The 26,973-nt window shown below is 39.3% G+C and overlaps 1 protein-coding gene across 1 annotated transcript in view; it reads left to right on the forward strand.

Annotated features, from left to right (window-relative positions):
* cntn4 (contactin 4) overlaps window positions 1-26,973 on the forward strand; it is a 142,375-nt gene that overhangs the window by 77,197 nt on the left and 38,205 nt on the right. The window contains exons 5-10 of the mRNA XM_069677545.1: window positions 7,814-8,017; window positions 11,093-11,195; window positions 12,792-12,976; window positions 19,227-19,366; window positions 23,814-23,943; window positions 24,749-24,899. Coding sequence (XP_069533646.1) covers window positions 7,814-8,017; window positions 11,093-11,195; window positions 12,792-12,976; window positions 19,227-19,366; window positions 23,814-23,943; window positions 24,749-24,899 — 913 coding nt within the window. The remainder of the gene's footprint in view (window positions 1-7,813; window positions 8,018-11,092; window positions 11,196-12,791; window positions 12,977-19,226; window positions 19,367-23,813; window positions 23,944-24,748; window positions 24,900-26,973) is intronic.

Consider the following 26,973-nt stretch of genomic DNA (forward strand, 5'->3'; position numbering starts at 1 on the left):
AATCCATATAGTTTAAATGAAAAGTTTGGTCAGTAGTGTAATAATGTTGAGTGAGCCTAAATGATAGTATGACATATTACACATTTATAACCTCAGGTTTTGGTTTTTGGTTTAATCAATTTTACGTTTTTAAGGGAATTTTAATTGCTTTTGTGTTTTGTAGGAAAATCATGAGCTTCTAAAAAAATATCAAACTGTCTGACTAGACCTATCAACCAAAACTGTATTTTTAAATGTTTCTGTATTGAACATTTAAACAATAAGATCATCTTTAAATGAAACAGAAATAGTTGAGGCTCTGACCTCTAAAAACATGTATCAGTTCATATAGCACAAGTTTAACTTTAACAGTTTTTGCTTCATCTGTATGTCTTCTTATTAGACCGGTAACCCTACCTGCTCTTACAGTCAGCAGCGTGGAGGCAGGGAGGAGAGCCTGAGTGCAGATCAGGCATGACACACCCTGCCTGTCCACAGCCGAGCACAAAGGCGGAGCAGGCTGCTGCATCCATATACTTACTCTCCATCCGACAGGCCAATGTCAGAGCATGCCAGAAATATATGGTAATTACTATCTGCAGAGTCCAAGGAAGGGGAATGGATTAACTCAACCTGGTTACAGCATGAGTTGCATTTTCGAAACCCAGCCGCCTCCATAATATGTGTTTCTCCCAAATGTGCAGTCCAGTCCGGTTCTCCTCCTGTCTGTCACTGTGGATCAGCGGCAGCAAGAGGAGCTGAGCGGCTGTCACTTTCTGTCTTTATCAAAGCTGAGTGCATTAATGGGCTGTCAGAGTGACCCAGCCACGGTCTTTGTACTACACAATTACTGTGTTTAGTTGTGGACCTAATGCTGCTGACCTCTATTTTCTAATGGGCAGAGACCTTTAAGGGGCACTCAAGACAGAAGTCTCTTGTGTGCGTCTCCTCTCAGAGTGGATTTCTTCCTCGTGTGTGTGTTGTGTCTGTTTTCGCTCCCACCCGAGGCTTTGCGAGCACAGAGCATGTGCATCCTGTCCGGTCTTGTAAAGGAAACAGTGCAACAGAAGATTCTTGGAGCCTGGAGCAGATATGGGAGTACTGCACTCAGTAGCACAATGTGGGATGACAGTAGTTTAACTGAGAGGGGTTTCTCTTTTGGTTTGTTTGTTTTTTGTCTGTGCAAAGAGGCAGCTTTTCAAAGATGCTGGAAATCACTGAATGTGTAGATTGTAATAGGACCAAATAGAGAGGTTTGTTTTTTTCTTTCAGTTTACTTTGGGACTTTCCTCGTGGAGTCTGTGACCATGTTGTTTAGCTGCATAAGCATGTCTCTCCATGTAGCTTGTGTTATTCTGTGTGACACGACCCACAAACCCCTCCTACTCATGCATATAATACCCTGCTACTGACTCCTGTAACAGCAGCATTATTCAGCCTGAGAAAGGACAAGTGTGCACTCTTTTTTTGTAAACTTGTACATTTTGCAGCATGCCCACATCCCACACTGCTTTGTAATTGGGTGATTAAAAATGCATATTGTTGTCACAGTGTGCCCTTATTGTTAATATCAAATGATGAGGCAGCGATGGCTGATCATATATTATGATGCCAAAGCACCCTGAAGTAACAGTTAAACTGCAGAAATCGTTTTGTATTGACAGATGGCTGCTTTGTTAGTTGGCAAAAAAAATGTTTTTTTGTTGTTCGTGCTTGTCATAAATATTCTCACTGTCTCAATGAATATGTATTGCTTTCAGCTGTAGGGAAAGACCCCCCCCCCCCCCCCCCAGAGACGGTGTCAGTGTTTGACTCTGCTCTCTGGCTGCAGCAGAAGGAAGAGAAGCAGGCCAGAGCTTTTATTGTGTAGAAATTACACATCACATCAAAAAGGGGGAAAAAGGAACATGGCTGTTTTTCTTTTAACTGCTGGCTGACATCACTGACAGTAAAGGCTACACGAGGCCTGCCAGTCCAAGCTGTTACAATCATTTCCTGCAACGCTCCATTTACTGTAAGCAGAATCTGACTACACCTGCTCTTCTTTTCCATTGTGACTCAATGATGATGAATAATGACATATTTACAAAGCTAGATATACTTCTAGAAACATCTTCTGCAAATTGTCTTTAATGCACTGACTGGGTTCAAATTTAGCCATGAATGGTAGCATCCATCCTATATACATCCTGTAATGATGTCTGTATTTGACTGTTCACAGCTTTTATGGCAGCAAAGACGTAAGCGCCACATGAACTTGATAAATAAATGTAAGAATAACTGCAGACTCACATTAAAGCAGCACTGCACAGATTTAACTAGTAGTCTCCTTTAATTCATCTTCTTTTTCTATCTCCTTCTCATATGCTCCTCGTTTTTATTAAAGGACAACATTACAGGTTTATCACTGTACTTTTACCTCAAAAGTGAACTTTTTAACTATCTTTATTTTGAATTTATGTGCCAAATGACAAATATACTCGAGGTTTGGAGTATTTATCATTAATGTTGCTTGTATCCTAATTCACCCTGTTGGCAGTTTGTTTAGCTTTGAAGTCGAGGTTCATTACAGTTATATTTTTAATCTCTCTTTGCATGATAGTTACCTTTTGGCTCACAGTATACACACATAACTGTGTGTGTCCATCTACAGATGCCCTAAGATAATGAAGTCGTCTTCTTTCCATGCTGTGATAAAGAATGATGGACCCACTTTGGCATAACTGCCCACCGGCTTTGTCTTGGGGCTCCGTCTTTACATTATCACAATCAGTCTGGGTGTGATCTCTCGGAGGAGACAGGCATGTTTGACTTGCACGTCTTGTTCAGTCTTTGAATATTCAGTGAGGCCTGTCCTTTGAAGATGCTCCTCAGTCTCTTTTTGTGAGTGCAGCAGCTTAATTCATTGTGACTTATGCAAAGTGATCTTTAACCTAGAAGGAAACCACAAAGAACACTTCAGGGACACATCAGGAAAACCTTGCCCCAATAGCTCATGTTTTGGATTTGGCAACTATTCTTTGGACAGACCCAAAGAAGCATAAGACTTCAGTAAAATTATGTTTTACAAATAGCTCAATTTAAAGTGATGTATATTCACTGCTTCAAAAATAAAATTAATAAAAACTGTAACTGTTTAACTAATATACTGTTGCCTTTATATAAATAACACTGACATTGTGTTACCATAGCAGTAACTGTATGCTGTTTACTAGGTGGCTGTATTTTATTGTCTTGGAGATGTCCTGCTTATATACCAGGAAGCACTGTAACCCATAAAATCAATGCCCTCGATGTTTTTGTGAGGACTGTTTGGCCAGCTGTGTGAGGCATCTCATTATGTTTTTGCCCTCTGCGGCATTCTGCAGCTCATGTTGTGCCATGTTGTCATATGGGTTTTAAACATAGAACGAGAGCAGGTGCAGCCATAGTCCAAAAGCACTGGAGAGGAAACAAACACAGACAACATGCCTTATCCTGCCTTCAAGTGTGTCCTCATCCCCACGGACCTCTGCTGTGCCATCACTCCGTGTTCGGTTCCACACGCACAGCAGTCAAACACTAAATCCCAGCCCCAAATGGTGCTGATCAGCCGCCTTCATTGCCTCCCGTACACCACAGTACCTGCTCCTTTGAGCCTGCGGTAGTTGGGGGGATCATGCTGTGATAAATGGTCATGCAGGTAGGGGAGGCAAAGGAAAGGGCTCCTCCAAGACTGTTTTGTTTATGTGCTAGTGCGTTAACAAGTGGTAGGGTTTGATTAAGCTCAGCAGGAATATAGCACATGCTTATCAGTTAGACTGCAAAACTCCAGAGCAGCAGATTACAACACCACATACAGATTTAATGACTTTACGTCAATAATGTGAAGAACTCATCCTGGAGTAGATCTCATAAGATGGATCACGAGTCTGACCAACAGAGGGCGATTAATAATAAGTTTCCGCTTCAACAATGTGAAAAATAAATGGAGGCATGAATTATGAAAAAATATCATGTGACATATTTACATATGGAGCAGAAACTGTATCTGCATTTCAAAATAATGTTCAAGTCTTGAAATTGAAGGACCTCAGATTGTAAATGAGGTTAGATGTGGTTTCTCATGTCTGCATCGCTTTCTGATTCAGATCTGTGTGATCTTTAGATCTGATGTATGTGTGAGGTTGAAATATGGTACTGGTACCCATCAATGATGTAGTGAGGTTTTATACATATCACATTGATGATATTGTGTCATTTATCCCCTCATTGTTCTCATTTCTTATGCTGAGCATTTCTTTCTATTTAAGCCCTGTTTCACACCACATTGGATTATTGACCAGGTTAATGGAGTCCAATAATGACTTAATTTAATCTACAGTAACCTTTAGTCATTAATTATTATCACATAGTAATTGCATAATAATCATTAATTTATCTAATCTTTACAAAATGATTTTCTATTTTATTCTCTCTAAAAATAATCTTGTGATGTCAAACTGAAAGCCTAAAGAACCAGATAACCGTGCGAACCAAGCCTTGTGTCTTGATCTGGCTTCTTAACAAAACGTGGAAAAAGCATTCAAATGAGGTTACTTAGCCTTAGTTTCACACCTTGTCTGAAGTCATTCATAAGATATATTTAGAGCTTGTGTGAACATCTTTGGCTAATAACAGCACCGTGACGATTTGAAAATCGTGGGTTTATATAAGCAAAATGATTGAAAGAAGAGATTGAGAAAGAAAGAAAGTGAGAAACACACTAAATAAATCATCGATCTCAAGACTTCAAAATGTTTCTTTGGCTCACTTTGAAATACTCCAACCCTATGATGTGACATTGGGAAACGGCTGACATTTAAACTCCAGAACTGTCTTATTGATTCTTAGCAGTCTGACAGCTACTTGAGAACATGATGCTCACCTTCCTGTTAGTGATAACTTACAACAGCTGGTTTGTCTAAGCAGTTGAGATGTCATGTTAGTAAATGTTGGCTCTTTCATAAATACAAAACATTTTGCTGCATAACTAGTATTGTGACAGCATGTCTCGACAGCCCCTGCAAGTTTCTGACAGTTTGAAACAAAGAAAAACCTTTTTTTTATTTTGAAAAGTAGAAGAATCAAATAAACAATCCTGTATCAACCGGTATCAAAAGCTAACTGTGAAGTAGACATTTGTTTGTTGTTTTAAACATGTAATAGGCATGATATGTTTTACATCAGGAAGCAGATAATTATAAGTCAGTTGAGAACTAGTTGCTGTAATGTGCAAATATGTCATAAGTTGCCCTGATAGAATGTCTGTGACCATCAGCACAGCAAGCTGGTTTCATGTGCTTTAGCCCCAAATGTTTTATCAAGTGTCCCAAATCTTTTAAGTTTTTAAATGAACTCTATTCCAAGTTCCTTTAGTCTCTCTGGCAGCAGAAAATCAATGCATCTTTATCTTTATTGGGGAAATACCACAATTCGTAGACGTGCTTCAACAACCACAATGGAGAATTGTGGGGGGTTGTTGTCTTTTGTCATATTTCATCCATTCATTTCCAGTAAGCAAGCTAGCTAACTAGCTACCTACCTATCTAACAAGCTAATGGACTAACCTAATGGACAAAACAAATTTGTAACTTTCGCCACCATCCACAGAAAGTGGTTCAGCAGCATTAGCAGCAATTGAAACAATGTTTCAGTAAAGCTAAAAGCTAGTAACAGTGAGTTGGTGATATTTGCTTTTCGTAGCGTCTTTCAAAATTATTTATTCCAATTGGTAATTTATAAGCCAAATCCATACACTAACTGTGTTATGTAACTAAAATAAACTGTAAAATCAAACTTTCAGACTTTTTTCAGTCTTTTTTAGGTGAAAATAAGGAATCCAAACTTTTTGTGTTATAGTTTTAGAATGATGAAGACAGCTGGAGAACAATTAGATATAAAATAGGATGTAGGCTAAACTGAACAATTTTTTTTTCTGGGCAACAATAATTTCCCCCAAAAAACGTTGACAGTTATAGGCATTCGTTTATCCTAAATGGTTTGAGAGATGCAGTGGTCCTGATAGAAAAAGAGGGAGAGACCCCATTTGGGCTTACCTCAAAATGTTTACAAAAACTAACTCCACCCCTGTGTGTGAGCCTACCGACCAATTGAATAATGAATTACTCCTAATGAACTCTAAATCAGATGTTCAATGGTACATAACCAGTAACAAATGATTACGACTTTACTTCCTGTCTTCCTGACAGCTGTGGCTCAGTGGTAGTCTCAATTGGAAGGTTGGGGGTTCGATCCCTGACTGCTACAGTCACATGTCGAACTGTCCTTGGACACTGAACCCCCAATTGCTCTTGAAGGCATAGCCATCGGGTGTAAATATGCATAGATCTGATTGGAGATTGGCACTTAGGCCTTTGCTATCAGTGTGCGAATGGGTGAATGTGACATGTAATGTAAAAGTGCTTTGAGTGGTCGGAAGACTAGAAAAGCACTATATAGGTACAGTCCATTTACCATTTTGTCATTTTCCGTAGTAACGATTTCACACAATTTCTTCTTGGCCACCTAACCATCCTTTGCCATACAGAACAGAGAAAGAACAGCACTTGATATAAATACAAAGAAATTGGAAGGACACTTGAGAGAAATTGACAGACTACTCAGAAACTCATCTACCCAGCTGGAACAAAAACATTCCATCTGCTGCACAATAAATATGATTCCTAACTTGTGTCCAAAGTTCTGAGTGTTTCATAAAGATGGCAGCAGGAAGTGCTCAGTTGATCATTGCTTGTTTTGTACCACAAAATAAAATATTAACCTGATAACAACACATTTTAGTAATACATGTTTGAAATACGGGAGATTTTATCAAAATGGTACATGTTGTCAAATGACCCGTCGTTGTTTTTATTTGTTGCTTTTTTTAGTCTGGCTTCAAGCTCGGCATGAAGCTAGATCCACTCCCTCGCACAATCTTGCACGAGTGATTCTCAACAGGGTTGGTACTTTTCACGAGTGTGTGTTAACAAAACGTCAGGGACTGCTGGAAGCAATGTTTCTAAAAGTGGGTAGTTGGCTTATGCCGTGATTACACAAACAAATATTTAAGAAGAGATTAGTTAAAATATGCAACTATTTGCAAATAATGTGCTGTGCGTTCTAAAGCCTGACAGTTTACACTAATTTAAGAAGGAGAGATGTTGTATCTTGTCCATATCAATTGGCTACAGAAAACTGGTAGCAACACTTAAGTAAAGGCTTCAGTGTTTCTATCAGCTTTCTGTAACACAGCCTCACGCTCAACTTTCTAAAACTTGATGTTCCGTTTAGGCTAATGCAGCTCTTTAGGCGCACGTAACGGAGTTCATATCCAGTTCATGAACAAGGCCAAAGTTACTTTTCACTTCTCTGGCTGGAGCATAATGGTTGAAATAAGCCGATCGACCCTGCTCCACAAGACCAGGCTGCTTTGTCTTGGTTTCCCCAGAACATAGCTAATTTATAAAGGATTAAGGCTGGGCCTAATGGCTTGGACTTAATGGCCTCAGGCACATTATGCCTGAAACTAAACTAAACAAAAAAACTGGAACCACCAAACACAAGACAACTTTCAAAGTTCCAAGTATAGCAAGCAGATCCCAAATACATTAAAAATTGTCATTTTAAATCAGTAAACAACATTAGTTTGTCACCAATTTCCATGATAGCGTGACACAACTTTGTAACCATGCTGCTTCAGGAGGGTTAAAACGGTAAACCTGCTTCCTGACCTGATCATGCAAAAAAAACAACAACAACATGTTATGTAGTAATTTAAAGTGAGAAATCTCTATTTTTTATGTTTCCACAGAGCTCATATTTTCTTGGATCTTTAATGAGTACCCAACTTTTGTGAAGCAGGATACTCGCCGCTTTATCTCACAGGAGACAGGGAATCTGTACATCGCCAAAGTGGAGCCCTCAGATGTTGGCAACTACACGTGTGTGGTGACCAACACCGTCACAAAGACCCGAGTCCAGGGTCCACCCACTCCACTCGTGCTCCGCAGTGATGGTAAGCCCTGGTTTGAACATAATAACTCCACTAACCCACTGACATGCAAATGTTAACCATAGCACACAAGAATGTTGGCTCTTCAGCATATAAGTGTGTTCCTAGGAGTATCCTGCTATTTGGCTGTTTATTTAAATCTAAATGTTGTACTGAGTTGACAGTAATCTGATCCAAGGTTTTCATTTAGCGGTGAATTTTTTCAGAAGTATGATTTGTCATATTTTACAAATTGGCACATTTTTTAAGTTCATATTTTCTTTTGAAGGTGGCTGATCACTAAGTAAAATTATCCACTTGCAAATATGTTGACATGCCATTAAATATATATATATATATAAATCCACAAAAGCATTGCCCCAGTTATCTCTTTCTTGTGTGTTATGGTTTGATAATAAAATATCACAATTATACAATATTTTAATGTCTGTCCAAGCAAAAACATCCTCTTGCCCTTTCAGGATGCCTTTGGGTAGTGTTTTCCTCTCTATTTTTCATCATATTTAAATAAGTACTAAAATATGCGCTCCTTCCCCTCTGTGCAGGGACCAAATGGTTGTTAAATGTGACAGTGCTAAAAACAAAAAGCATGATTTAAAAAAAGAAAAACTCACTGTGTTGATACTTAGAGTAGTAGGAGTGGCTTTAAGGAATACCGATGAATTCAAAGGTTAATTATCTCTTTCCTTGCTAATTTCAGCATGTCCTTTAACATGTGGATCTGATGCTTCAGGCTGGCCTTATCAAGGCACTCCAGAGGAAAGGTCATTGTCAGCAAGTAATCTAATTGTAGCTTCTGTCCCAGAAGAATGCTCTTTACTTTAATGTTATGCCGTACAAGATATATGAAGCTAAATGTTATTTTCACCGGAAATGTAGTTTTTGACATTTAAGTCAGTTTTTGTCTTCCAATTAATTACAGCTGATCTGCTGCATAAAAAAACTCCCAAGAGGCCTTGTTATTGGAAATGACAAACTGTTAGCATAGTAGTTAACGTTGTATTTTAATCCCCCCCAATAACACATTAGCATATAAAGACATGTTGATATTTCTAGGTTAGAAAATGTAGCTTGTGTTTAGAGGGCACAGACAACAAAACAAAAAATGTACATGACAAAATTTTTATTTTTAATACAGCAAATGTTCTGCATCGGTTCTAAAGTTCTAAACATATACAACTATGGAAATATGCTGCAAATGAGCAAATGAATACCCCCTGCCCTGTAGCCCAGTCCGAAGCAACTGGGCTACATAACGACTGACACTCACTCATTGATCAAAGCTTCAGCGTATAGTACTGCTAGCTTCACAGCTTAATGAGCTCCTAAAGCTAAATGTAGCTGCAGTTAGCAGCAGCAGTAAAGCTATTTGCCCATCAGAAACTGTTTTGCCATAACATATTCTATAATTCAATTTCACCAAAATCTAGTGACTGCAATCTGCCAGTTAAAAGGTGTGTTTTTGAAAAGTAGATGGAGAAGGCACAAAAGAGACTGGAGAAAACTAAATCCTAGCATAAAAAAACTCTATAAAAATAATAAAGTATAACACCTAATTAATGAGCTGCCTGTTTGGACGAGGCGAATATTATCATATGACCTCTGGTTTGGGTGAATTTTGACATGGCAAATTAACACAGAATTAAGATCAAAGACATCCTCCACAATTATTACACATAACTAGAGGCCCCAGCTCTGTGCAAACATGGCTTGTAGTTAACTAAACGTCATTGTTATTTACTGTAAGGAAAAAAGTTAACTGGTTTTCACTATTCCTTTAACAATTGTTATTGGGCAATTCATTCTGAAATGCAACTTCAGTGTATGTTGGATCCAAAGACAGAAATCAGTTCAGTCTGTGTCATTTAAAAATCCTTTTCCCCCAAGCAGTTCCTGAACACTGTCCTCACCAGCTTCCTTCCCCTCTTTTGTCATTATACCTTTTTTTCACTCAGGCAGTGGGTGAAGCAGCAAAACATCAGCCCTACCTCATGGTCATAGGGGGAGGCAGGGGGGGTTAGACAGGCCCATTGAACAGGTGTCCCCTACAAAAGGTTATGGTATGAGACAATTACCGGTCCACTTCCACCTGTCTGCTTAAAATGGGTGATAGTGCTGTGGTTACATTCCTGTATGAGGCAGTTGTGATAAGGATCTGAATTAGCTTTCACAGTCACTCAGAGAGCCATCCTGATAACACATGCCTCACCAAATCAACAAGATGAAATTGGCCTGTTTCCTCCATCTCTAGAGCTATTTGTGCAACACAGCCCTGAATTACAGCAATGAGGGAAACCTATTGTTACACTGGTGAATGAGAGTGGCTTCAAATACCGTGTTGTGCACCCAGAATTGGCACAGCTAGGAGGAATGAAAGTGCACCCAATTACAAATTCATTGATATAATTTAACTCAATGTCATTTAAGCTGAAGAAAAAAAACATTTTTAGACCCCTGTTCTTGATTTATAAATAAGTTTCTGCCAAAGATGGAACACACGAGAGCCCATATTCCTGTCTCCTCCTGTATCCGAAGATTTTTAGCATGCACGGCTGCAATATTGTAATCTACAAGAGCTGCTTCAGAGACAGTGAATGGAATGCTTTGTAGACACAGTGGCGACACCCAGGAGGATATTTTGGGCCCATTTTCTGGTTCATTGCTGTTAGCGCTAAAACAAGATGAAACTCATATGGATGTTACAGCTCAAACTGTCTATGAATTCTCAAAGTTGTTTTATTCTTTTTTAAATTCAACATCAGTGCGTTGCCCACTGGAAAGCTATGTTTTGCCTTTTTTTTCCCCATTCTCTGCAGTGGGAGAGCATTCTGTCAGAGCACTGGGAGGAGAGCGTCTTTCAGTGTTGGAAGTCGAAAAACATTGCTTTCAGCTCATAGAAAAAAGAGCTTTACATGAAAAAAGGTTTTAGAAGCTGTGTAGCAACAGCAGAACCCACAACTTGTGCTTTTATGTCATTCTTTTTGCCTGAGTTGTTTAGCTTGACTTTCAAATCAAAAGTTAAACTTATTTCTTTTTTTTTTGCACTAAGACTGGTGCTGATTTGCATTTCTCTTTCAGGTGTGATGGGTGAGTATGAGCCAAAGATTGAAGTTCAGTTTCCAGAGGTTGTTCACGTTGCCAAAGGATCCACTGTAAAGCTGGAATGCTTCGCTCTTGGAAAGTAAGCTCACTCTTTGTCAGGCTCAGCATGCTCACAACCATTTGAAAGAAAAATATTACCAGAAGAGTTCTAGGATTTTTTTTATTTCATGTGTTTCACCACTTTGCTGCAATCCTCATGTGTTTCAAGCCAGGCTGCACATCTTCAAATATCAGGATTTGTGTTCTGAAGCCCAGAGTACAGGACTAGCTAATATGCCTAAAGTCAAAAAACTTACCAGTTGTATTTGATTCCACGAGATTCTATGGAGGGAGTTTCGCAGTTTCTACATTTACCAGAGAACAAAGCACCTTCATTGTACACCTTATGAGTAACTTAAATGGTACACCTATCGAGCAACTTTCCTTATTACTAAGCGAACTTGACTTGACTTGGTGTAGCCATGAAATGGGTATATCTATGGACAAAACACCCTGAATTTCACCCTAAAATACAAAATTAAAGTACTGAGTGTTAGGGTCCTCACGCTGTTCTGAATCAAATATTAAGGGGGAAAAATTGTGTTAATTTAATCTTCCTCTAGCTAATCTTACAAATAAACGTTTTTTGTAAGGAAGTCTTGTTTTTTGATAAAGTTGGCGTTTTTTAACACTTACTTTTATGTATTTTTGAGTTTGTACAGAAAAAGATTTTCTGGGCACGTATTCATAAAGCTTCCTAGTACAAAGAGTTGCTCCTAGTGAAGAAATTAAAATAGAATTCTTTTTCCCCTTAAAGTAAAGATTAGATCCTGGTAAAGATAAAAGTTATTCACCAAGCATCTCAGCCCTTAAGAGAGCTCCTAAGGTGAGAAACTAGTAGTCGAGTAGTCAGGAGGACTTTTAAGAGGTTTAAGAGTTTCTTAAGCAGAGGACAAAATGGCGGACAGACGGAGCGATAGGAGAAATATTCTCCAAACACTGAATAACAGTGAGCTAATTAAACAATAGCCTACAGATTGGATCGTGCAGGGATCATGTTTGTGGTGGATCTCATTAGATATGCGATCTCCCACCCAACGCAACAATGCGATATCGTCAGAAATTAAAGTGATCACAACATGAAGATATTTGGCAACTGGAAAAATGCAGCAGTGATGACTTAGGTCTGTCGCAACTGTCAATTTTCCTCCGTTAATCTCAATTAGATCAAGTACTAAAATTAGCAGCAAGGTAAATAAAAGTGATCAAATAAATATAACTATCACCATGTGAAGATGAGCATGTGTTTCAAACATCCTGTAGGCTGTATACTTTAAAGTGTGGCTTACATTTTATTCAACAGAGATGTTTAGCGCATAAAGCAGTGTTCATAATCACACAATGTCTGAGTAAATTCTATGATTAGGCCGATTTTACTGTCCTTCTATGCCCATCATCACCAGGAGAGCTTATTTTTCAACCAATCACAGCTTCTCAAAGAATGTTAGGATCTCTCTGAGAGTATTCTCAGAATGTTTGTGAATACGGGCCCAGATTTTCACTTTACAAAAAATAAAAAGATGAGTTTTATTTTCTTATTGGTCTGAAATTTGAAATATCCTTTCTTACGTATAATGAGGTTTTTCACATACAAGCGATGAGATCATTTGCTACTTCTCCACGTATCCTCTCACAGCCCGGTACCATCTATAAACTGGAGAAGAGTGGATGGCGTACCCTTCCCTAGGAAAGTGGACATGAGGAAAGCCAGCGGCGTCTTGGAAATCCCATATTTCCAGCAGGAGGACGCCGGCATGTACGAGTGTGTGGCCGAAAACTCCAGGGGGATGAACACAGTGAAGGGAAAGCTCTATTTCTATGGTAGGTGATCCTGACATGCATGCATATTTGACCAGAGTGCACCACAACTGTCAGACCCGCTCAGAGTGAGAGGCAGCAGCAGCAGACGCGACCGGTCTTATAAAGCAGTCAGCGGCGAGCAGCAGGGGCTCATGTGGCGCACACAAGGAGAGGCTCGTTTTAACAGCACATCAAAATGATTAAAGGCTGTCAGCCATGATGCCTCTAATATTTTGATCCAGATTAAAGGAGTGATGCGGATGAGGCTGAGCCCTTGGATACGACCTTGTTGGAGAGCCTTGTATTGGTTTCACCAGATGGCATCATGATTGACATCCAACTTGACTGGAGATCAAAGCTGTTAAATGTACTATACATAGAGTAGTGGCACATATGTCAGGGACATAATCTGCACTGCATCATCTGGATCAATGGAAAGGGGGTTTTGTAAATTCAGTCATTGTCACAGACTAACACCTTTTGAGGTTAGATACTAAAATTTCATGTTATTGTAAAAAAACACATTATCAGAAATACTCTGCTCTAAGAAAACATCAGATACAACCAAACCTAAACTAATTTTTCATTAAACAGTCATGATTTCCTTTCCAAACTGGTTTTCTAAACTAAAACGACCTATTACATGCAGCCATATTGTGTAATAAAAGGTCTAAATTTAAGATAAGATAAGATAAGATAAGCTTTATGATCCCCCAAAGGGGAAATTTACTCATTACTGCAGCTTACAATCTAATCCAGAGACAAATATGGTCTCCATAGCACTTTGATTTAAACCAAAGGTAGTAAACATGTTGACATTCATACTTAGCATGACAGTTATATTGTTAAATATATCAGTTGATGAGAATTTTAATCAACAGCACTTTACTGTAGTTTCATGTTCCTGCAATTCAACACAGTATGTGTCCCGAAATATGTTATGACCAAGTTAAAGTTTAAGTTTGTCTTTGTATTTTTTTTATTTTCTCTTCCTCATGGTTGACACCAAGTACAAACATACTGTTTTTACTTCTTCGTTTCTGTTTATTTAATTATTTATTTTTTTACTCATTCATTTATCAATCACACGAAGTGATGAAGTGTTAAGATCTGAAAGCAAGCATTGTTTCTCTTTAGAGCCACTATAGAAATTTAGAATCAAAAGATAGTTGTGAAAAATTGCTGGTTCATTTCTATTCCATCTAAAAATGACATGTACACCATCAAAAAAAAAGATTAAACATTAAAATGTAAGTAGCTCTGGAAACATTTTGGGTGTATAGTTCCATATGACATAATAATTAAAGTTATGTTATGGATATTATATCTTTTCAGTGGGTTGTGGACGGTCATTTTATACTTTCTTTAAACACTGTATCATAAGGGTTAGTACACACTGTATAGCAGTCTACTAAGACTACACATTTCTCATCATCTTTAATGACATGATCATGAATAAATGGTTGACTAATGCCATCACATGTATATTTTCATAGTATTGTGATTAGCACTTTTCTGTGCAGGTTCGCTGGCAGTTAACTGGCTCTTTGAACAATCTCTGAATTTTCTTCCCACCTCAACCGCTCTCTGTTTTCTTCCCTCTGATTTTCTTGCCTTCAAGTCATGACGGTCAGATGTCAAACGTAACTCATTTGGGACATTAAACAATTTGCCATTATTTACAACATCCCTGGAAGCCCCTATCCTCAGTCACTTTAACAGCCCAGGAGCACGCTGTGACCACCAGGCTTGATTTGTCCTTTTGAGCTGTGGCTGCTCTCTCATTTTTGATGTGTTTTGTCACTCCCTCTCTCTCTCGCCTTGCTCTCTCTGTCTCTTTCTCCATCTCCCCCTTTTCCTGTCTCTCTCTCCTGCTGTCTGCTGGCAGGTGATAAAAATCAGTAATCTTGTTTTGAACTCTCTTTGAATTAAGCCTTTGAGACATTCGTCAGCAGTGTAAGCCAATGGGGGAATCGATAAGGGTTTCTCTTGTGCATCCAAGCAAGCTACAGTGGAAAGAGTGCCAGGTTTTGTGTTGGACAGGGAGAAATGGAGGTGTTACTTAAAGGTGGCACTATAGCCATCATTAACATTCTCACACTTTTAATGTCAGTGTTAGTGTGCCAAGTTGCAAAAAAGGCTAGAAGATACATTTCATTTTTGGCAATGGTAAATTTATTTAATGGAGTTTTATTTTTTGCATCTCTCCTTTTTGTCTTGATGCACTAATAGAAACAGGAATTCATTAACTGCATTGATGCCTTCGAATTAAGATTTTTGTTTTTTACTGTATCTAGACGCAAGAATTACTCACGTGCATTAAGCCAGCTTTGTATTTAACTATTCAAGCCAAGGACAAGGGATTTTGTTTAATGCCCATCTTTAAAAGAAACACTTCATGGGCATTTTGCTCCCTTGTTGATGTTGATATTACTCAGAGTGAAAGTAAATGCAAAGCTGTGACAGGCTAGTTTCCCTGTCGTATTCACGTTTTTGTTTCTGCAGACATACTGCTGCATTATCTCACAGTGATTTAGCTGATAAGGTAAATCCCCATCTTTCCTCTGCTTTAGCCACTTGACGTTTGGTCTGATTGTGTGCACGTTTTGGCCCCCGTGTAGGCAAAGATTGGCTGACTGTTTTCATTTGGTAAGCGTTGACTGAGAGTCGATACGTTAGTGGCTGGTGAGGGATTGACTGAGGGACCCTGACAGCGGGGAGAGAAAAAAAAGAGAAAAACAACAATGCAGCTCTGAAAGGTGCAGTGGTTGGGGCAGCTCAGTCGGGCTCTGATGGAAGATTGTGGTAGCATCAATGGATAGGATGCTAAATGGTGAATTCTTATAGATTAACCTCCTACTGTCTTCCAAACAAACATGAATGCACATGCCACATTGTGATCTTTAGGTATGGGGATAAAGTAAGAAAACATATCAGTGTGAGTAAACTGATACATTTTTTTGTAAGATTTTTCTAAGCTAAAACGTTGACTATTATGAGAAGGTTAGCACAGACATTCACATAGTTTGAGAATACATGTCTCTTTTCAGTAGGATAAATAACAGACACAGCTGCTTGCAGTCAAAGGAAATCGTAACCCTTTCTACAGAAGGCAACAGCACAGTCTCCACATGAGTTAAATGTTAATGACCTCAGCCAACCTTGTGCCGCAGCCTCGGCTAAACAAAGAGATCTTAGAGGCCCATAGTACGACACATGGTCCACAAATACAAACACTGCTTTGATACTGGATGGATTTTGATGTTGTGTCTGAGCAGGACTCCAACATAAATTCACAACACCACAAAAATCCCCCCTCTGGTCTCTAAATCATCCTCTTTTTATCAGTCTCCGTGCAGTGTTTCTGAACACCCACATAGGCACAGCCTAGCTCACACATTGACCACATGCTGAAGATGTAATGCTCTGAGATGGTTTTGGGTAACATCTATTGAATTTCTTGCCGTGTTATTTTGCTTTACTCAAAGGAAAAATACGGTATAGCAGAGGCCAATTAGAGCAGGATTTGTACTGTCACTGAAAAGCCTCTACAAAGGTCAGTCCTTGAGAGTGTCAGTAGGTGAGTTCTGTGAAATGGAAAAGTGCAGTCAGCCATTACTCTTGTCCTGCCACTGGCCTTGTGTGATATAGGATGATAGCAGCGTGACCTGCACATCATCCTGAATGTAGAGCATTACCCAATGAGAGCTTTACTGATCTTATTTTATGCACCACTTTTTTAGGCCGAATCATTAACTAGCCTTGAGTTACTTTCATGACACAGCAAGAATCAATTCTCCTCCTGTATAATTATACTATAATTTACCCAGATCTTATTGAATGGAGAGTTCTTATGGCACCAGTAGCTAACCTAATGTATATGGATCTGGTCTCCATCCATTTTGTGTGACTAGAAGCACTCTTGGAAACTGGGGGAAAAAAATTAATAAGAGAACTTCAGTGATAACTCAACCAAAGGCAATGTTGGATTCAAGGTGCTTTCACTAAAATTCAACACAGACTCGGAGCGACTATCACAGCTGATAGATTGTTCTATAAACACACAGAATTACATGAGCATCAAATCAAAACAAACACATACCAATTGTTCTTTTTATCTGTAGTAATTTGCAAGGGTGTAGATTTCTGATTTTAGATTTGGGACACAATAAAGTCAAAGGTTCTTCTTGAGAATACTGCAATTAAACCACGTGCTGTCTGAAGTTTATTCAGCCCTGAGCATTGCATGGAGCCTTCTCTCAGACTCTCAGCATAGGGCCCCAAAAGCTGACAGAAATAGATGCAGCCTATAATTAGTTTGACAACCAGCAAATCCAACTACCCATGCAATTACAAAGATTGTCTTCTCTTACACTCTGTTATGAACCACAGGACAGTTTCCTAAATGAGTGCTCCTACTCCAGGCACGCAGCAGTTCCTCATACTTTACATTTATATCGGATAAACAAATGAAACACGTAGCTATGCTGTCAGTTTGGCTCGGCACAAAATGTTCTAGGATGAGTTTAGAAAAAGATCATGGCTTGAGTTCAATAACTATGTTGATTACTGTAAATTGTATGTATGGGTAGCGCTACATACATGACGTAAGTAACATCGCATGTAACATTATACCCAAAACTTAAAAGAAGTCTATGCTGGCTTTTGGTTTCACATGGGACTCCGGTCCTCTGTGTGAAAATCCTGTGTTTGATCTAGCGGTGGCCCCACACTGCAACCCCAAACTGACTTCTGTCTCTCCTCCTGTTAAAATGATCTGTTAACACAGATAACATTGACAACATTACCTAGATATGGTCGGATATCTGCTTTTGCACAGGTCTTAAAATGCCCAACTTTACAGCAGAAATAAAGCTCTTAACAGCCAGGTAAAAAAAAAAAAAAAAAAGATTTTGGTCTGTACAGCTAGTTTCCAAATTATTTACAACTGTACAGGGTACAATCTTTTTTTTTTATCACTTTCAAATGACTGTTGGGCTTAAAGTTTTGATGTGATAAGGGACGTGGTTGCTGGCTAGTAAAATTCTGTTATTATTATTATATTTATACGTTAGGACATAATAGCTGGTGTCGATCTCGGCTTTTCCCAAAAGAGAAGACGGCCGGCCGTAAAAGGTTATTTTAAGTGAAGCAGTTTTTTCCGTTCATCTACCAGCTCTCTTCCTGAGGCCGTCTTAGTTCTTGTGGCTGCGTTTGGTTCAGTGTTTCTTGCCGGATGGTTGGAAGATGCAGTGGGCAGTGATAGTCTCAAGGTCCACTGCACTTAATTCAATCCCTGGGCTTGCTATTCCGATGCTGATGATTGGCATGCCCAGCCTGTTGTAGGCCTATAATCTGGGGGCTGGACTGTGGTCAGCCCAAGCCGTATTTACCCCTCAATCATGACGTTTGAAGCTGAATATATGTGCATTCAATCATTATTAATAGAAAATCTATTGTTATTTTATTTATATGTTAGAATTAGAATTACCAATTAGTTGGTATCCGGCTGCGCTAACCATACCTGAATGGTTGCTTCCTGAGTGTTTCACATACATTGATTTATTTGTGGTGGCCTTTGTCTGGGAGTCAGGATTGGTCTCGTCCTCATAGAGAAGATGGCCATTTGTAAAAGACTGGTTATTTTAAGTTAAGCAGTTTTTTCCATTTCTCTGCTGACTGCACTTCCAACGGAGATGTGTGAAAGTGAGCAGCATGTTTGCTACTTCCTAAAAGCTTTCGTAGGTCTTACAGGTTAAACCACTCCAGTCTGCTTCCTTGGCAAGTAGAATCTCAATCTTTTGGAAAGACTTTGGTAAATTATCTAATAAGGCAGATAATGAATTAGCCCTAGGTGTAGACTGCACAGCGTTGGTAATTTAACATTTGCCAACACCATGCTCCTCTATGGTTCCAACCCCCTTGTCTAAATATGGTCCTGTCTATTTCTGGAGGCTAAAAATTAATGCCACTATCCCAAACTCGAGCTTCACAGTAGTAGCTTCATTAGTACACACACCAAAAGGTGACATCATATTGTCTATGTCCACTTCTTACACACAGTGTTTGTTTGAAAGCCCGGGTACAAAAATGTATCATTAAGTACATTTCCTAAAGCTTAATGCTGTGAGCGCATGGTAATATTTAAAAGCAAAATTGGAAAATGGTAAAAGGGATTTTATCCTTGTTAATCGGACATTCCATTATATTCATTTTCTCTATGTGTAAGTTATCATTTTCAATTCATACTCACATTTTTCAATCTTTCCAGCACCTCCTCATCTCATTGAGAAACCCCAAGATGTCCAGAAGCTCATTGATGACTCGTTGGTGTGGGAGTGTAAAGCCACAGGGAAGCCGAAGCCTTCATACAGGTGGATGAAAAATGGAGAGAACCTGGAGTCTACAGAGGTGAGATCTGTCAGGTGTTAGCATGTCTCTAGAATTAAAGATAACATTCTTCTTTTATGGATTCCAAGGACTTACAGCTAGAGCTATGGCAGAGATATTCCTTGTGTACTTGTTACTGCATGTATTTTTAAAGCTGTATTTTGCTGTTTGTTCAAGCTTTTCTGACTTTTAACCATGCATTATTGTCTTCTTCATTACAACAGCCAAACAGTGTTATTCTCTTCCACAGAGCAGCATTTGTTCGAAAGGATTTAGACTTCCACTGCGCTTTGCTGTGCTAAGAGACTTAACTGTAAACAGGCCAAGTATTTCATGCTAGTTTGGAAAGCACGGCGATGTAAGGGCTACTCTAATCTTCTGCTAAATCTCTCTTCACCAAGTGCAGTTATTAATTCTCAGCCACCAAAGACGAAAAAGTAAGGATCTCTATATAAACACTATATACTTTAATCTCTCACCCCTGACCCAATGCAATGATGAGAGATAAGCCTATTGTTGCTCCAACCTGCCTATACTTGTATATCTACCAAGTCATACTCTGTTGTTGGCATTTGCAAAAATTTGATTTAATATTCCTTCATCATATTGGATTTTTTATATTGTATCCTTTGCTCAGGTTGTTTGGAAAAGATTGATTGAATACTCAAGCACAGCTTGCTCCTGATAAATAAACAGGCATTATGTTAATTTTCTTCATTATGCAAAAATGGCTACAAACACACCAGAGGATATCGATCAGTACTTGAATGTTATACATGTCATTTGAATGAACCCAGCCTGTTGTTATTTTACTGGAGGCAACACTCTGCAGAGCAAAGCCTCTCTCTCATAAAAAACAAATTTGGCTTGAAATCAGGGAAGAATGATCCACAATCTGTCTAGCCAATGGCTAACATTTTATCAAAGCCCTTTTTATGGTAACAACACTCATGTTTTTTTTTGGGGGGGGACAAGACAGCCTGTTTGTGAAAAACAGATTCATTTATTTATTTACTTATTTTGGTAGTTTCTTATAAATAGTATATATTGAGGGATTTCTGTGGGGCAATATCTACTGCATACTTTATCATCAGATTATTTTTATTGTTAATATGACCTTCCTCCTACTCCTTTCATTCTAAACTGAATCCATTCAACACCACTGATAAAAAAGCAGCCTCAGAAAGCCATCTGTATTCAAAGCAGTGAATGGATGATTAAAGGTTACAATGAGTGTGTTGATATTTGTGCAGCATATTTCCCATAAATAGACATAATAAATCGATCTATTCCAAATGCATGGGTGAATGGATTAATCAGAAAAGGTGTTACATTGTTTGAAATGCCACCATTAACCACAGCGGCTTAATGAGTGGAAGAGGGAAAGGTCAATGATGTAAGGAGCAGTGGGGAGTGGACGCACCATTTGTTGTCACTCATTACAGTGAATCAATTAAGACCTTTCTTAGACTTATTTACAGTTTACTAACTTGGAGCCACAGAAATACAGCAATAGGTAAAAATAACAAAAACGTATGGACCACATCTGTTGGGAGGATTGAGTGTGTAGTGATTTCTTGGAGGTCATGGTTCGGGGTTAAATTGGGATTTGTTGTGTAGGGGGCCTCTGCGGCTTTAAGGCTGCCATTGGTGCACATACAGTATGTCTGTGTGCAGTGTCTCTTCATTTGACCTTTGAGTGAAGAACATGACCAACCTTCACACCATTTATCATCCATAGCTCTATTAGTCCTGGCTGGTCAGAGGAAGGCCAGCTACTTTCTAAAAGCCTGTAGTATGTGTTCTGAAGACATTGCTGCTTAAAGCCTCAATTTAAGATAATCTATTTATAGATTATCAAGGAAAAGATGTGAAATTCAAAATAAAACAAAATCATGATTGTTTGGGGCAGTATACTACTGGCAAAAATTAACAGATTTTTATTTATTATGATTATTGTTTTAATAATGATGTAGGTGACATAATCAAAGTTAGATGAGCACAAATCTCGTCTCACTCACTCTCTTACATCTAAGCTGTGTTAGCTTTGCTCTTATCCCAGCTGTCTTCCTTGGGCCATCCCAACGCTTGTAGCCGCGTTTGGTCCAGCCTTTCTTGCCGGATGGTTGGAAGATGCAGTGGGCAGTGTTAGTCTCAGGGTCTGCTGCACTTAATCCCATCCCTGCGTTTCATATTCCGATTGTTGATGATTGACATGCCAAGACTGTCGTACCCCTATGTGCTGGGGCTGAGCTCTGGACAGCCAAGGCCCAATTTAACCCCCTGGTCATGACGTATAGAGCTGACTATATGTGCATTCAATTATTCAATGTCAGTCATTTAAAATATTTAAGAACTCTGACTATTTCCAGTGTTTCACTCTAATAATAGTACCTCTCAGACTGGTTCTACAAGTACCGGGCTCTTTGTTGGACATGCTGTTGTGTTCCACAACGACTCTTTCACGTGCAGCTCTCACAGACTATGAGACTCTTTTTTTATTCCAGGTAATGCATTTTATTACTGCCCTATTTCAAAACAGCGATGTTTTATTGGAAGGCCATCCTAAAGCTGTTTTCAGCTTGAGGACTTCACTCTCTGCTGTTTTATTGACAATAGCTGCAGGATTAAGTGGCTGTGCAATTAAAGGGAAACTCCACCGTAAAACAGGACTTAGTCCGTTTAGAGGAGGGAGGGACCACCATACTGTACAAAAGTGTACTTGAACTGAGGTTATTCCTGTTTGGAATATCCTCAAAGGCTTTTGATTAATCAATTAAGTATGGGTGATGTAATTCTAAAGCAGTCCATTACATAATGATTGGAACGGGAACGACGTTTTTTGCGGTATCCTGTTCATTGAAGCTCAAAGTGAGAAAACAGGCTTAGGTTAGCGCTTTAGTTCTTTCTATTGCAAAGCCACCGTTGAGCTTTGTTCATGTCTACTTGAAGTTCTTTCTTTCTAAGGCATGTAAAGTAGAATAATCAAATATCTGTGGATAGAGTTATCAGGATCTTTACACAGTTCTACCCTGGTGAGCACAAATAATTTCTTTTTGTTAGACTTAGAATTTTAGAAAAACAATATCATGTTACTTATTTGTCGCAGCTTGTTTCTTTCACATTGTTTTATGTAAAGAAGAGAAAGAAAAGATGGATGGATTGATATTGTTATGATTGTGTAAATTGGAGCTTGTTTATTTATTTATTCATTTTTCAGCTGTAAAACTTTGAAAGTTTCTTTCAAAGTCCCACAATAATTAGGAATTCTGAGGAACATAGCTGCAGTCTGCAATTAAATCCAAGAAGCTCACTATCTAAACCATAAAAGTAATTTCTTCATGCCATTCATTCTTTTTCATGATTTTGCTGCTTTATATCAAACTAATCAACCGAGTGTTGTTGGCAAATGACATTGCCAATCACATTCTTTGAGCATAAGGTGTACAGATGGTCCCCCCAGGTCCCTGCATGAAAAACTGCTGATTTGAGAGGAACGTCATGCTTAATTAATAGCAGCCGTAAAAGGGAGTGCTTTCCATGCACAGACTGATATACGCCACTATTTCCCTCCCTTGCCAGCAGGGATATTCGCCCCTGTACATCCGAAGCTGCAGAGCGTTATGGAAATTCAGACACAACCTGCTCAAACACAGGATTAGTTTGTGATCTTTCAGTGAGGACAGCCTCTCTTTTCATGTGACAGTACCTTAATCCCCCGCGACTGGGGTTCAGGCCGCTCAGACACCCCTACGGAAATGGGCTGTAATGACATTATGGGTGAGGCAGAGGAAAAGCATGGGAGATGAAGGGCATGAGAAGGCAGAACTTGACACAGCTGCGTAGAGATGTATGAAAACTGCTCAAGGATTTAATGCTGTAGTGAGGGGGTTGAGTGAGAACCCAAGTTCAGAGTGATAAATGTAAATGTCCAACTGATGCACTGATCCGACTGAGTTTTTAGTTCATCAGGCCCAGCTGTCCTTACATGGATCTTAATTTTAATGGCTTAATGAAAAGCAAGATTACGCCTGCAGGAATGTGAAAGCAATAGTCTGAACAGATGAAGAGGAGGTACTGCTTGACCAGGTACACAGCACTTAGTATGTATAGAACATACTTATCAGAAAAGCAATTTTCACATTCTACATTATACCTCAGATGTTGTGATATTCCTTCCTCTCATTCCCTCCTTCTGAAGGGGAAACAGGCCCTGTAGTGCAGTCAGAGATATAAATAGGCCATGGTTTTATTTCACTCTCATAAACATGCAGATTGATTAGGGTCATTTTCTGCTAGCCTGCCTCCATCCACCCAAGCCTTTCCCTCCATTAGTGATGAAAACCTAGATTTATTGCCATGTCTGTCACTTCCAGACCATAATTCACTGGCCCACTGGCGGGCTGTTTTTATATAGATGAGCCCTGGGAATAAGACATATTAAAGGCATGTGTCTCTATGTTCATAGGAGCGTGTACAGGTGGCCAATGGGGTGCTGTCGATCAGTCGTCTGACCCTGTCTGACACAGGAATGTACCAGTGTGTGGCTGGAAATAAGCACGCCGAGGTCTACTCCAATGCAGAGCTCCGAGTTATAGGTAAGGTATTGCTTTGCTGTGTTTGTCTGTGTGTGTTGATGTGCGCAGTCACGCATGCGTGCATACTGTATGTGTGTTGGCATGGAGACGTGCGCTATTTGTTCGCATTTGTTGTCAGGTTTGCTCCGTCTTCTTCCTCTGCTCAATACCGCCGGATGACCTCCGGCCTCGCTCTCATTGGCCACTAATTGAAAAGCATCAATTATAAGATGAATGCGTCCGGCTGACAGTGATGTATGCCAGAGCTGTTCACCAGCCTCGCCCATCTGCCATGTCAGGCCTGTCACTCTCCACTCGTGGCTGGCAGCAGCTCTCATTCACTATTCATCCTCCAATTCAGCCTTAGCATGTTCCTGCAGGAATCAGGCTCAACACAGGCAAGTTTACTGGCCAAACTCAAGGTGGAGACTCAGAAAAGCACTGTCAGTGACAGTTTCACACCTTTTGAAAAGGGCATATTTTTTTATGTGGTTCAGAGCGAGGCAGAGTGTAATTTGGAAATGATCGCTTGGTGAAAGCTAGAGCAAGACATTTCTGTTTCTACTGAGAATAATAATAAAGTGACTTTTGCATTGCTGACATTACTATTCAGCATTTTGATTACTAATTATTCAGAATGTTGAGAGAGTAATCTAGTGTCTTCAAGTAATACATGATATAATGCATGTCTTTATGAACTCCTTTTGCAAAACTAAAAAACATCAGTGGTAAATGTAATATCTGAAAAATAATCAGGGATCATTTAAAGGGAAAGAGATGTGACGCTTTTACAAACACCGGCTTTAATATTCTGCTCCTGTCTCAGCTGTTGCCCCAGATTTCTCTCACAACCAACTGAGGAGCCAGACGCTGGTGAAGGTGGGAGGAGACGTGCTCGTCGAGTGCAAGCCTAAGATGTCGCCCTGGGGTGTGGTCTTCTGGCGGAAGGGCAGCGAACCACTCCGAGAAAGTAACAGGTAACACAGCATTTACACATTTTGTTCTTTATTCTTAATCATGTAAATAGATAATTAACAGAATAAATGCAATTTAAAATGATTATTGCAAAGAGAAATATTATGTTCCCTGCAACAGGATAAATTGTAAAAACAAATTATAGACTGGCCCTGCAACAGACTTGAAGCAACCTACGGGTATATGTTTTCACTTTATCTCTTGGCCAATGTTCAGACTGATAAGAACTCTGTGTGAGAAAACTTCTAACTTGACTCAAACTGGACTTCATAGTTCATATTTCATAGTTTATCCAAAACAACATCTACTCACCAAAGCAGCCATCTTGCCTGATTATTAATGGAGGACTGTCTTTGGTTAAAAAAAAGTGGATAACTCTGCTGCAAAACATTTAAACATAAGTGCTCATTGCTTTGTTGCACCATCAAAATAGTCCCACAAGGGTTAATTATGCAGTCCATGTAATAGTGACATTTCCAGGTTCAAGTCCACCTGGTGACCTTTAATTTCCAGATGCCTCCCTATTGTTCCCTGTCAAAGTAATTTGGTACCCTGGTTTTTTTATATTCATTTGAGAATTAATTGATTTTCTGGACTTTCATGATATAACATATTCTATTTTTAATGTACTGTAAGATTTTTATGATATATAACAGTCAGAACTCAACTGAGATTTTTTCGAGATTCAAAAGTGCTGAATCAAAGGTACCCAATAGGCCCCTGTCACTGTGGCATATTTTATCGCTGTCTGTCCGTGAAGAGATTTTGATGCAGTCCTCAGATGTGGTGCAAACACCCACAGACCAGCTAGGAGAAAAAGCAGCATGAAGCCTAACTGAGTAATAGTTAATGAGGTTTGCAGTGTTTTATCTCCAGCTCTTTAGTGCTGGCCAAACAGATCGGCTGCTGAGAAAATTCAAAGTGCTAATCAAGTACTTTTCACCTCAGCAGGGATGACAAAGGGTCCACAAATTAAATAAATCAACTTCTGACGAGTTTTCTGAGGAACAGCCGGCGATCTCAGCGTCCTGCCACGTTTGACCCCTGAGATGTGGCGTGCGCTACATGTGATAACTTTTGTCAGTGTTTGTGTGTGTCTGTCGGAATGAAGTGTGAAGTCTGGCCCAGTAGCTTCCTCGCAGACAGGGGTCATCCATTGGGTGTCACCACTCTAGCATGACTGTGCTCTGACAGCAGGGCTGTGTGCACAGTGTCTTGCCAGGCTTTGCATATATACAAAGCAGTGTTGTTGCTTGTCAAACAAAGTGGGGGGAATTTGCATAGTGGTTTCACTGCTGGTGCCCTTCACTCGCCCTGTGCCACCTCCATCACACATTTCAACCTGGGCACCAGATCATTTTGACTCTGTTGTTTTGAATTTATAGTTTAGATTGATTTCACATTTGTCTTTGGCGTGACATGCATTGATGTCCTCTTGAAGTGATAAATGAAAAGGCAGAACCCATCCCGGTGTTAAAGAGGCTTTGTGATCCTGTGTTTCCATGAAATTCTATCACTGCATACACTTGTCTTTTAGTTCTCACTTATTCCTCACTATACACCACATAATGATCAACTGATGAGATATATAAAAGATACATGGATGTAATAATTGAAATCCTCTTGAATAATTAACATAAGGGACCTATTGCTAGATGTAACTGTTAGAAGGATTCACTGCAGCCACTTAGTTGAACACTGTCTTTACTCTTTTATTTTTTAAAGCCTGTTTGATGTTCAGAAATATGTTTTAACTCACTAAATAAATGATATTTGGCCCAGACCACCTGTGCCGCTTCCTCAAAAAAAGAAGAAGAAAGAAAGCCCAGATTTGAAATTAAAATTCATCCGTCCCAGCTGTTTCAGCTGTTACATTAAAAGAAAATGTTTTGCCATGGTGACAGACTGTATTGTCTTTAAATGTGCTGGTAAAAGCTCCCTTGTACTCTCGTCCCTATTATCTCCCTTTTTTCTTATCTGCGACATACACACACACAGTTCACCCCTGTGATGTATGCCACAGAATAAAAATGTATCTGTTGTGGTAATCATTAGAACAGTTGCCTTTTAATGGCT

The sequence above is a fragment of the Semicossyphus pulcher genome, unplaced genomic scaffold, assembly GCF_022749685.1.
Source record: "Semicossyphus pulcher isolate SPU_LCO1_2020_fin unplaced genomic scaffold, fSemPul1.0.p SCAF_3, whole genome shotgun sequence".
Lineage (NCBI taxonomy): Eukaryota > Metazoa > Chordata > Actinopteri > Labriformes > Labridae > Semicossyphus > Semicossyphus pulcher.